Source organism: Varroa jacobsoni, unplaced genomic scaffold, assembly GCF_002532875.2.
Source record: "Varroa jacobsoni isolate VJ856 unplaced genomic scaffold, vjacob_1.0 scaffold_472, whole genome shotgun sequence".
NCBI classification, from domain to species: Eukaryota; Metazoa; Arthropoda; class Arachnida; order Mesostigmata; family Varroidae; genus Varroa; species Varroa jacobsoni.
In genome coordinates this window covers 22,200-33,555 of record NW_019213374.1, presented here as the reverse complement: position 1 = coordinate 33,555, position 11,356 = coordinate 22,200, and the positions used below count along the sequence as shown (strand labels likewise).

The window sequence follows — 11,356 nt, the reverse complement described above, 5'->3', positions numbered from 1 at the left end:
AAGTACTAAACTCACTAAGTCCTTAAATTTTAGAGTAAATTTCATAAATCTGGCTCTCGTAACAAAATCTAGATATACGTAATTCTGCCTAGTGAGCAAGATTTGGAGCATTTTTTATGTTATACAACATACACCTCATTTATATTACCCATGACACCGCTCGACAAATTCGTGACGATCAGAATGTAATTGCGTTTGCCTAACTAACTTACTAACGATTTTCGCATCAAGTTTTCGCTTACAACCCATTTAAAAAAGCTTTTTCCATACCTGTAAGCCAAAACTGTAGAAGCAAAAATTTGTTAATACTTTGATGATTTACCTAGATTTATTTATACTTAGATTTATTTATACATAGATTTATTTATGCTTTGCTTTCCAGACAGTAATGTGCTAACACAAGTATTTGTACGCACTGTACCGAAAATGTACATTTATTATATATTAAATACGTTCAGTTTTATTATGATCTTAAAATATTTTGGACAAAAACGATTTGCAAACACGTTTTTCTGGGTATAATTGTTGTGTACGCACAAAACAGCTAATCATTGTAACCCTACCGTCTAATCATTCACACGAGTCCTGCGCAGTAAGTGGATGAATGATATCCAATTTGGGAAACTTGAACGGTGTCGTTTTGATTGATAAAGACGCACAGCTTTCAATCGCACGCAGAAATTCTATTTTACTTCCTTCTTATCTGCTGACAGCGTTCAACTTCTATATAAAAAGGGCAATAACCTTAAAAATAAAAAAAAAAATGTATAAACGACAATTAGCGGCAGTCTAGGTTTGTAGCTGGAGCTATCGTAAACTGAATACCCTAGAGTTTTCTAGTTGGAGTCTCTCTTATTCTTCCGACCTCTATTTAGCCCTACACAATTTTCTAACGCATTAAATGGAGCTCGTTGTACAAAGAAACCTTGTTTAGTTCAGCATTCGTATTGAGTTTCCGTAGATTAAGCGGCCACGAGCTTTATTTTTCCTAGCAAAAAAAAACATTGCACTTTTCAATAGCAGCATTCGAGTCACTGGTTTCACTTTTCCGATCAAATTTTTCAAGGTAGCTGCTAAAAGGATGTTCTCATAAATTGTGAGAAGCCATACGAGGGTTAAATGGGTGGTAAACCGCAACGAAGCAGAGTGCAAATGTTTTTTTAAAAAAGTGTCTGCTTCAGAGCTGCACCTTAAAAATGAATTCTAAGAACAAGTTCATTTGTATTCGAGAAACACCGCCTGCTGGTAATTTAGTGAACCAACTTTCGGGATATAAGTTTGCGTATAAATATATATGCAGGTTCATGTAAAATTAAATAACGTGTTGCCATCCAGTAAAGGTAGGCGACAAGGCTTTCCATATTTTTGTAGCTGTTGTGCCACCTGTTTTTGTTATCAATAAAGTGCGATTGTTTTTAAATACTGAAAAAAAGATGTTGACGGGTGAATTGGCATAGATCTTTACATCATCTTGGGTTATGATTAACCATTTATAGTTAGATCGGAATCATAGATACTTAAAGGACATTACTAAGGCTTCAGTGTGGCTAATTTTGCCCTGGAAAACGATACGCAGTTTCCTCCTATCTCTCAAACAAAATACAACTGCTGGAATATATGGGCTCGAATTAGGACATACTGACAAAACCCTGTCCGACGTTCATAGCAGAACTGCGTAAACGCTTAGGATAGTTGAACCATAATCTTTGGCTTAGCTAGATTGACACTGAATTATCATGAAGCATTCCTTCTTTGGCCACTATCAGAACCCTTTGAGAACAAATTTCTACGAATAAATCAATTAATGGCCCATATAGCGCTAGCCATATCACTTAACCTTTCGAGCCAGTTACGCTAACTAGCTGATTTTTGGAAAACGTATAGCCCTCTTCATCCCACAAGTTAGAGAAGCGCTCGGTGGATCAACTGACGCCAATTTTCAAGGTATCAACAGTCGTTCTGATTACCCTTTGCCTCATATAACCTCATCAGCTGGTTGATGTTGTGACGGAGCCGTCTGAACTAGCTATTTCTTCTGTATTTATATCTTTACTTCAGTATAGATGTATATACTCGATGCTATCATTCAGCTATGAACGAATGCCAACCGTTGAATTAATGTTAAAGCCGAATGGCAGAGGCCCGAAGTGTTGATTGTTATTGTTGAAAGAGGGATGCTGAGCAGCAGCGGTTGAAACTCAATGATATAACCAAGCTTTCCATAATGGATTCATGTGCGAAAATTCACCTGTAAATTTCCGTGATGATCCGTGTATCCTAATGCTTATTTTGGCGCGTTCGGATGATGTTTTTTGTTTTAGTGTAAACCGGTGTCTGACTTATTGCTCACTGAAAACCGAAAAAAAAAATTCGTAATTCTTGGTAATTAGGAAAATGTATCATTGTTGAATTCACGATAAATATAAGTTCAGAGTTTAAAATTCTTCTTCTTATGTAACTCTTAAATAAAAATAGCTTCTTTTTTGTTTTGTTTTTTTATATTAAATACAATATAGTAATGTCTTTACGGATTTGAATAAGGAATGTAGCATGCAAGGCTTTGTGTTTCTGGAAGGTCAGTTGCAAATATAGTCAGAGACTCAATATATAAGAAGGAAACTTCTGTTTATTTATTTGCCTATAAATTTACCACAAATATCGACTGTGAGCCGAATACCTATTCAGTTAGAAAGTGATTAGACGATTAGTGATCATTACCCCATTTCCGTTGTTTTTATAGCTGTTTTTTAAATGGCTTTGCTAAAAGGTGTCGTCACTTTGAGAGAGGAGCGACGATCCTTAAAGGCAACAAACGACGAGCTATTGCAATGCTACCATAGCTAGCGTGGTAATAATTTGTCTCTGTTCACAGCTGGAAAACCGGATGGTCGTTCGGTAGATTCTTACTTACCATTACCGTAAGACTGAACCCGCGGACGAATCAGTGACCTGGCCATCTGGCCTTCTACGAAACATATAAAGCATATTAACCAACACGAAAAGTCATCAACCGCTGTCATGTGGGTGGTAGTTGATAAGGTCGAACGAAATATGGCGTATACTCCGGCATTCTATCTGCTGAGAAAAGTCTAACGAAATCCGTGCTGAATTATGAGCTGAGTTTAAGCGAATCAGAACTGGTAAGGGCCGATAACAATAACGATACGCGAGGGCTTATTGTTAGTCAAAAGCGTCGCGTTCAACACTTTTGAGCGTTAAACGAAGCGCCCCAACAAGTAGACTTAGATTCACCTGTCTGTTTTATTTCAGTTGGTATATATCTATATCTGTAACGCCGCTGTCGTCTTTGGTCATTGTTATGACGACGCCAGCATTCCCTATATTTTTATAATTGTATACACATACGATTATATTAAAAATATCAAGCAGTATTTTTTTAGTCTGTTGGTTCAAGCAGACATAGGTCTATCCTAGCTTTACCATAGTACGAGCGAACTGAGTCATCGACTATCTCGAAACGCAGATGCTACAGAACTATCGTGTGCCGGCTGGAACAGTATCTGTCAGGATCGGGATTTTTCTAGGGTTGTATTTAGTTACGTTGTTAACTAGTGTCTGTTTAATGTCATCATTGTTCGCTGCTTCAGAGAGCTGGCATATGATGCGCCAAAATATAGCCGTAAAGCTTCGCTTCGATGAGCGTTAATGTTTAATCTTTCCAAAAATCTTTCCACTTCCCTGCAGTCGTCATCCAGTAGGCAGTTGCAGTAACGATCTGTGCGGTGCCTACATCCCCACGCAGATACACTATCCAAACGTGCGTGTCAGTCATAACCAGTGGCCAGGATCAGCTGTGACTCTAACTCTTCTTACTTTTCTGATTTAGCTTTGTGGCACTGAGAGTCAACCGGTCTTTACTCGGACACGGATTGGTGCTCGAATTGGACGCCGTCATGGCGTTATCACCCGCTGCTGTGCGTACGTCTGCCGTTGTGCTGCTCGTCATCATCGCGCCTGCGGTGATCACAAAGGAAGCGACCCCTGAAAATGATGTTTCGGTTGCCACAGCCCCGCCAGAAGTTTTGATGCCAGCGACACTTTGGGGACCTGGAGCAGCGAACAACTGGTTGGATCCGCTTCTTGTTAAAGCGAAAAATGCATCAGGTCTCGATCCCATGCAGGTCAAGGCATTCAAGGTCGTCGTACCCTCAGACAGTAGGTCAAAGGAACTTTGAAAGGTTCTGAATTGTTTCAGTAACGTTGTCATTGCTAACTGCAGACAAACTGTGTACGGCTTTCTTAGTTAATTATTGCCATTAATTTAATATTCAGAAATCGGAAAAAAAAATAAGCACTTGAACATTGCGACAATGCACAAACGTATTTGGTATAATGCGCTCCGTCACGTCCGTTAAGAACTCTGTCCGTCCATAATATGGCAACTTCATTTATCGTGAGCTATTGTTTGTTTCTTGGCCTTCAGCCAGTTTCAGTTTCCGATTAATATATGCCAGTACATATTGCGTTTAATTCGCGTTGTGTGTCTAGTATCCTGTTCCATGCCTAGTCTCCTAAACAAAATATTGGTAACGGTAATAATTTGATGAGATAAAGATGTCCAATGAGCTAGGTTATAGTTATAATGTATACGAAAAGAACATATGCAAAAATGCATAATATATTTTATAGTATGACTACAGACGCTCTCGCCTTCGACGATTTATATGGTACAAAACGATACCGAACGTAATTGTTTCCTTTAGGTTGGAGCAACGCGAACTTCCATGCAGATTTCAGCACTGGATCAGCCGCTGGACTTAGTCGCATGACTCGTCTTGGCGATTGTATGCTTAACGAAAAAACAGACCTGATCGAATGCAAACTTGAAATGAAGAACGTGCACGTAAAGCTCAAAGCGGAGGTAAGGTTATTTCGGCCACCCTAAGGCTTCGGCGACCATCCGAAGGTATTGCCGAAGTTACTGCAATACGGTACTATATTGGCGTCTACTTCGTTAAAACCTACAGCTCCTTCGGCGTAGTCGATATCTTTGTAGCGTCTTTTTCTAAAATAATGAATATTTTTAAGCATCTAGACTCTATTGTTCGCTCGACGCTGGACAAACAATATCTTAGCGGTCGCCTTCAATCCCGACCAATTATGAATAAGCGATTATAGATAGGTAGTTTTTTAGGTTCTTAACAAAAGTTCACCGAGCAGTTGTACATTATGAAGGTTCTAATGTTTCAATTGGATCTGGCAATTTGTGTTTCGATTCGAAAAGGTACAAGGAGATGTCTTCATCCCGGCGGTGCATCCGCTAGTTATAACGAGCGCATTTTCCGAAAATTCAGTGCTGTTAGAGCTCAAACAGACTGCAGGCAACAACAGTACGGGTGTTGCCTTTGAAATACAGAACACTACCCTTTTCGGAGAACAAAATGTTCAAACTTCTTTCATTGGAACTCTTAGTCTGAGCGCTAAACGTCTCGAATCGTTTCGTTCGAAGCTTTCTAGCGCTCTGATTGAGCTTCTACAGGCAGACCTATTACTTAACTATACAAAAGTATTAAATGCCCTTGCCGAAACAAATTTTTGAGTGTCCATTGCATTAGAAGGCACTCTAGGATGCTTGTAACGATATTGTATCAAATCCCAAGAGGCCCAATAATGGGCGCATCTCGAGTCCGTGAAAGCAATTTATCCATACGCCGCATGTATATTAGATATCGTGTTTAACAAACGTATTGTTATAAATTGCCTCTCAAATAAAAAAAAAAAAGCATAAATAATACACCCTTAATTCGTACTTCATTCAGCTCGGGTAGAAAGTAGACCTGAATATAACCGCTTGAAAATGAAGCTCATCTGAAGATGTTTGATAGTCGACAGTGATTCCTAGAAGATTTCATAGGTGCTATACAATAGTAAACGAATGCCTATCCGACTAAACGGCCAGCTGAAATAATATGTTATAGATCGAATATGGAGCCAGCAGCTGAACTGTGGCTTAAGCAAGAGAAAACTTTCCGATACCATTGCGTTCCATCAACGCGGGCAAATTGCTTGTCACAACAGGCCCGTAGTGCCCTGGTCCTGTTAAGCAATACCGCACCATCTGATCGTGGGAGCACACAATGTTAGTACTTGATTTTTGCGCCGTCTTCTGGCGGCTCCGTAAACGAAGACGTGTAGAATATACTACAGTAGAAGAATCGCACAGGCCGACTATCATTTTCAGTACACTCCATGTATTTTTGCTATTTCCAAAAGTGTTTTAAGTGGAGGAGTTATAGCCGCCCGTGGAACACTTCTGCCCTAGATTCGGCTATAAGTATCACCTACAGAATTGTAGGACAATATTTTTCATTCGGTAGAAGCCTAAAAAGTGATTCCAGTATTCAAAGCACGCGTCGATAACTCCCTGTTTGATATACAGACAGGTTGCTTTATTTGTGTTGGACGAACATGCATGCGTTCGAATTTAGCTCCCAATCGAATTTCAGCCAAACTCAAAAGCTTCATTTTTATAACTACGACCTTACGGCAACAGCCTGTCCCATTACTTCTGATTGGTAACGATTCGACTATAACGGAGACCTTTCAACGAAAATACCGTGAATTCAGTTTGCTTACCATTTAAACTATGCCTCCTAGAAACCTCAATCTGTGCCAGCATCTCCCCATGCGGTTTCGGGGTTCGTACGGTCTTGCGGCGCTCCCAGCAAGTTGATGAAAAGTGGGAAACGAATTGTAACCATTCATCTTAATTATATATAGAGTCATAGACGCTGAAGTTCGTTGCTGGCTTACAACAGTTAAGTTCTCATCTATCGAATAATGTATTACTTAGTACGACGACGACTAGAAGCAAATTGGCCAAACGCCATGCTGGTCCGTAGACGAGGCCGCTACATCTTCCTTAGATACTCAGGGCTCTAATTCGCTATGGCAATATCAGCCAATACCGCAATCGATTTCGCCCTGTTTTTGCGCATCGTGGCAAGATCACGCGTTTTTTCCGGCGAAGTCTTGCAAAGCAGATACCAGTCACGTTCGCGTGATTCGTCATGGCTGTAACGTCGTCAGTTCTTCATCGGTCTTATGCGCCCAAAGGTACCTCGAGCCAACAACGTAACTGGCCTGGATTCGATGCCCGAGGAGTGATGGCTACCCTAGGTGTAATTTATCTCGCTAATTGTGTCCATTGTGTGGAGCGGCTGTCAGGTCAAGGCGGTGAACTTTACCTCGGACAGTGATGAACCGTTAAACGTGCGTCTAACTTATTTAATTGTTTAATTACGCACGTGCCAAAGGTTCGAGCCTTCTTGCACTACTGTTATTAACTTAACGGAAAAAAAAAAAGTGAATTTAATTCGACGGTCGAACTTGCCTGGTAACTTCTCGAATAAAATCGCATGTAAATAGCTGGTGAAACCTTGGTGAATATGGATTTTTCAGAGACGATCACACTATTGGCGCATGATTTTACCGGTCATACTTCGTGCCTTTCAAGAAAAGTTAGTTGTCGTATGAATTGCTTGTGGCGGTTTTCAGCTGCAAGCTAAGAAGAAGAAGAAGAAGACAACTTATATTTATAAACTGTTGTTGCGAGAGTTCCACAGACGCTATAAGCAATGAATTGGTCAATGAGCGCTGCCTTCCTTATCTTCTATTACGAATTTATACCGAAGCGCTCTCGTTGTGAAGTTCTTCATCAACAAAATTGCGAACAACTACTTCGACTCTGTCTTTGAACTTCAGAATCCATCTCTGCTGGAGAGCTGGACGTGGATCAATTTCGCTAGATGTTTCCGGCAAAGGAACAATTCTGTGGCTCCGTTTTTTGCAAATAAATAAATAAATATATTGCAAATCAAGCTTTTTTCCAGTTAATTGAAGACGCATGATTCGTTTAAGGCTAAGCAGGAGAAACTGTGATAAAAATATTCCACGTATAGAATATATTACTGGGGACGAAACGTTGAATATTACTGCTGGATATTAATTTGACAAAAAGCGAACGGGTATCACAAAAATTATTCAGTCACCATATTCTTATAGGTCCGATTAAACATAAACCTACTCAAAGTGTTGAAAAGATCAAAGTACTTTTAATATACACTAATATATAGTCTATTTTGTTTTCTAAGTTCTGAGTAAATATGAAGAGCTCACAGAGGAAATCGTTGCATGTTTATATCCTTGTGTACGCGAACAATAATATGATTTCATTATTTTTTCAAATCGATTTTTAAATGAATAGTGTTTTTTCTTACGAAACGCCTTTTTTCTTGAGCTATAACATGTATATTAGACAACTCGAAACTGTGTTTTCGATTCGAGATCTAACTAAGTTGAATGCCACTTAAGAAGTTAAATTGTGGCCTTCCACTTTAGTTGGAACAATCACCGAGTAGCTATTGACGATCTTCATTCTACTAAGACTTTTCCTAGTTCAGCGTACTTCGACGGAATCCACAGAGAAATGCCCGAACGAAATATAGTTGACCGAAGGCGACTCAGCAGTGCGCTTATCAATGAACGACTAAGGGCGCACCCGTTTACGGTTTGGGTCTCCGTTGAAAAGCAGTCGGGAAAAAAAATCGATTATCGAAAGCCGCTAACAATAAAACTACGCTTTGATCGTTACACGAACCTCTGTCACAGTCTGACCCTTAATGCGAATGTTGTTTGGCTTCTAAGGGAAAGTCGTGACGATAGCTATTAACGACAAGAAGCCAACGACGTCAGTTTATCTCGTCTATCTGTTTTCTCATTTGTTTTTGGTAGACAATACGACCTGTCGTGGACGATGACGAGCAAGAACAACACCGGGTATTATACAAACGTATTCTTTCTTTCTTATCACTATAATGTTTCGCTTGTTCTCTATTTTATTTTTATTTATTGCACAGACTGCGTGATATCGACCTTTATTCGTAGTGACCAATTGAAGAAAAATACTGATTTTTCAGTTGATTCATTTGTTCATTGATTTTTATATTGTAAATACAGTCGAGCATGGCTACGTTGACAGCGTTCAGCAGCCCTCAGAGGCTAACTCATCAAGTGAATACAGGTCGGTAAAATATATATTCAAGCAATAATTGTTCCGTTGCGATAATATTGTTATTAACGCTAGACCTCAGTAAAACAGCGAAGGGTGAAATGATTTGAAAAGTGCCGCACAGACAAGTTGTTATTTAGTTTGTAAATTGGGCGCTTTATTGTTTGTGACAAATAGGAAGGTCTAGGTCGGGCCAGAAATATCCTTCCAATTGCGTTTTGTTAGAGCTTCCGAAAACGTGTCCTGAAAAAACACTCAAAAAAATGTCAAGTCGAAAAGAAAAAGACAATTTACAAGTATTCTATTATAGCCTGATAACTTTGTGAATGATGTAGCTATTTGGTAGATATCAGAAACATTTGACGTATCTTTGTTTGGCTAACAAGCTCAAACTGAATTTTCTTGCGCTTAGTGTATATATACATATATATATGTGTGTCCTTAAGAAATACATTGCAGTAAACATTCAGCAAATGAACAGAATCGTATTCGAGAGATATGCACAAAATCGTAAAGGAATTGCTCAGATATCAAGCGTTTTTCCTTCTTTCCTATTCCTAGCCGGTCTATACCTAACAAGTTACCTAGCAGTTACATTTAGTAGTAATTTTCTCTAATTTCTCTCGTTCCTTACACCGTACGCTCTATAAAAACGTATGAAACATTCCATGTTTTTCAGACGTAGGATAGAAGACATTTTTTTTTTACAAAAATATATACTATACGAAAAATGTTCTCTCATCTAACAATGAGTGAAATTAAAAGACAGATTGGTTTAATCGTAAAAAAGGCTGGTGCGTTGCTTGAAAAAAACAAATAAAACAGTGTTTTCAATGCAACATTAACAAAATACAAAGGGCGTAATTGAGGATGGGTTTTCTGTCTCAGGAACACGCTTGGAAAGAACGCACTGGATTCTTTCCACGAAATAAAAGAACCTCGGGAAAATCTTTACACGGCCTCTCAGACACTTAGCTCATTCTTCGTACACAAAACTGAGAGAGGCTTCTTTTTCTACCCAAGAATAATGATGTACATGCAGGTCATCCACTCACGATGGTGATGGATTCGTTCAAGCGGAAACTGCTGTTCTCTGACGTCAGCTGAAAACGTCCAGCGGTGAGTGTAAACGTGTTATCGTCTTCGCAAGAAGCCGTACGAAGCAAATATTAACTATAGGCTTTGTCATTCGCTCTACTATTGTAAGTGTGCGGCAGAGGAGACACAAATAATTGCCGACGGCTCTTCCTCAGATGAACAGATATATGTACAGCACAAGACAATAGCTGATCTTCGATATACCAACGTAAGGTAGGTCTTCTTCTACACTTCTGGTTTTTATCTGCGTTGCATACACAATGTATTATAGATGTAACAGACTCTAAGTGATTCAGTTTACAATTACATTCAAACAAGATGAAAATTATCAAACGTTTAAAGATGCGCTGCTCAGGATTCAATGTGCATTTTCGATAATATCACCACAAGATATTTTACTCCGATCATCTTTATTTCTTTCTTGAAGCAAAAGATTTTGATTATCTTTCTAGATCTATAGACCTATCGTGTCGAGGAAAGTAAATATGTAAAACTCTATTGTCAACTAAGAAAAATTGCTAAAACCAGAAAACAATTCGTGTTAGCTATATAGCTTGATTACACTCGTAGACGAATCCACCGACCGAAATGATCTATAAGTCTTCAAATAGTCACAAGGTTGTGCCTCATTTCCCGCCTCGCTTCCATATTCTTCTATAGACATAACACAAAAATGAGTGTGAGATAGCCGTGCATTTTCCGTTCTTTTCCCTTGTAGAGGTCTTTGACCGTGCGCAGCGCCAACAATAATAGCTTGTCTTTTTTTTTGGCGTCTTATGGGAATCTCACACACCGTCACAGGTGGTCAGTGCTCAGCGAGAAATGTTTAGGATTTCTCACCTGAAATGGTTGCAAGGCGTAGTCGCCGGGGCTGGGAGCGCTCCGGTAATGAGCGGATTGTTCGTCCACCCCACACGGACTAGACCACACCGCGCGGGCACCACCTCAGCTGCCCAATTTGATTGTCGTGATGAAATAGCAAGAGCAACAGGTAACTCACAGGCAGGCGAACCGTTTGGTTGGCTCCGATCGCGTGGGGCAACAATGAAATTTCTTCTCTCGGGCGTGCCATTTCCCAGCCTGAGGGCTTTACATTGTTCCCCCTCGCAAATGCTGGCGTGCAGCCGACCCGGTGTAGTGCATCGCGCAGCTGCATGTGCAGCTCCAAGGATCGCTCCGTTCGGCTACAATTGAAGGATCAAGATAAAGAAAAACTTATACTGACCC

The 11,356-nt window shown here is 39.8% G+C and overlaps 1 protein-coding gene and 1 long non-coding RNA gene across 3 annotated transcripts; one reads left to right on the top strand and one right to left on the bottom strand.

Moving 5' to 3' along the window:
• Positions 1-403: 403 nt before the first annotated feature.
• Positions 404-3,134, bottom strand: LOC111260750 (uncharacterized). The gene is made up of 3 exons (XR_002680531.1): positions 2,912-3,134; positions 2,249-2,349; positions 404-744 (listed from the first exon to the last, which is right to left on the bottom strand). It is a non-coding gene; the product is annotated as an uncharacterized LOC111260750 (long non-coding RNA).
• A 266-nt stretch (positions 3,135-3,400) lies between these two features.
• On the top strand, positions 3,401-7,841 carry LOC111260748 (uncharacterized). Of its 2 annotated transcripts, none has more exons than XM_022833735.2 (4): positions 3,401-3,546; positions 3,848-4,176; positions 4,725-4,882; positions 7,423-7,841. In XM_022833735.2, exons 1-4 carry the CDS (start codon positions 3,485-3,487, stop codon positions 7,495-7,497), a joined length of 624 nt encoding a protein of 207 aa, XP_022689470.1. In that variant the 5' UTR covers positions 3,401-3,484; the 3' UTR covers positions 7,498-7,841. The 2 variants fall into 2 exon arrangements, with proteins under 2 accessions (XP_022689470.1, XP_022689469.1); XM_022833734.2 differs by lacking the exon at positions 7,423-7,841 and adding an exon at positions 5,246-5,755 and having other exon boundaries at positions 3,440-3,546.
• Positions 7,842-11,356: the final 3,515 nt, after the last annotated feature.

Excerpts from the sequence above, each read along its gene's own strand:
- LOC111260748 (XM_022833734.2), top strand. The coding sequence starts at position 3,485 with ATGCTACAGAACTATCGTGTGCCGGCTGGAACAGTATCTGTCAGGATC. Across the intron at positions 3,547-3,847 it reads AGGATCGGGATTTTTCTAGG|CTTTGTGGCACTGAGAGTCA; the intron begins GTTGTATTTAGT and ends TTTCTGATTTAG. Across the intron at positions 4,883-5,245 it reads ACGTAAAGCTCAAAGCGGAG|GTACAAGGAGATGTCTTCAT; the intron begins GTAAGGTTATTT and ends CGATTCGAAAAG.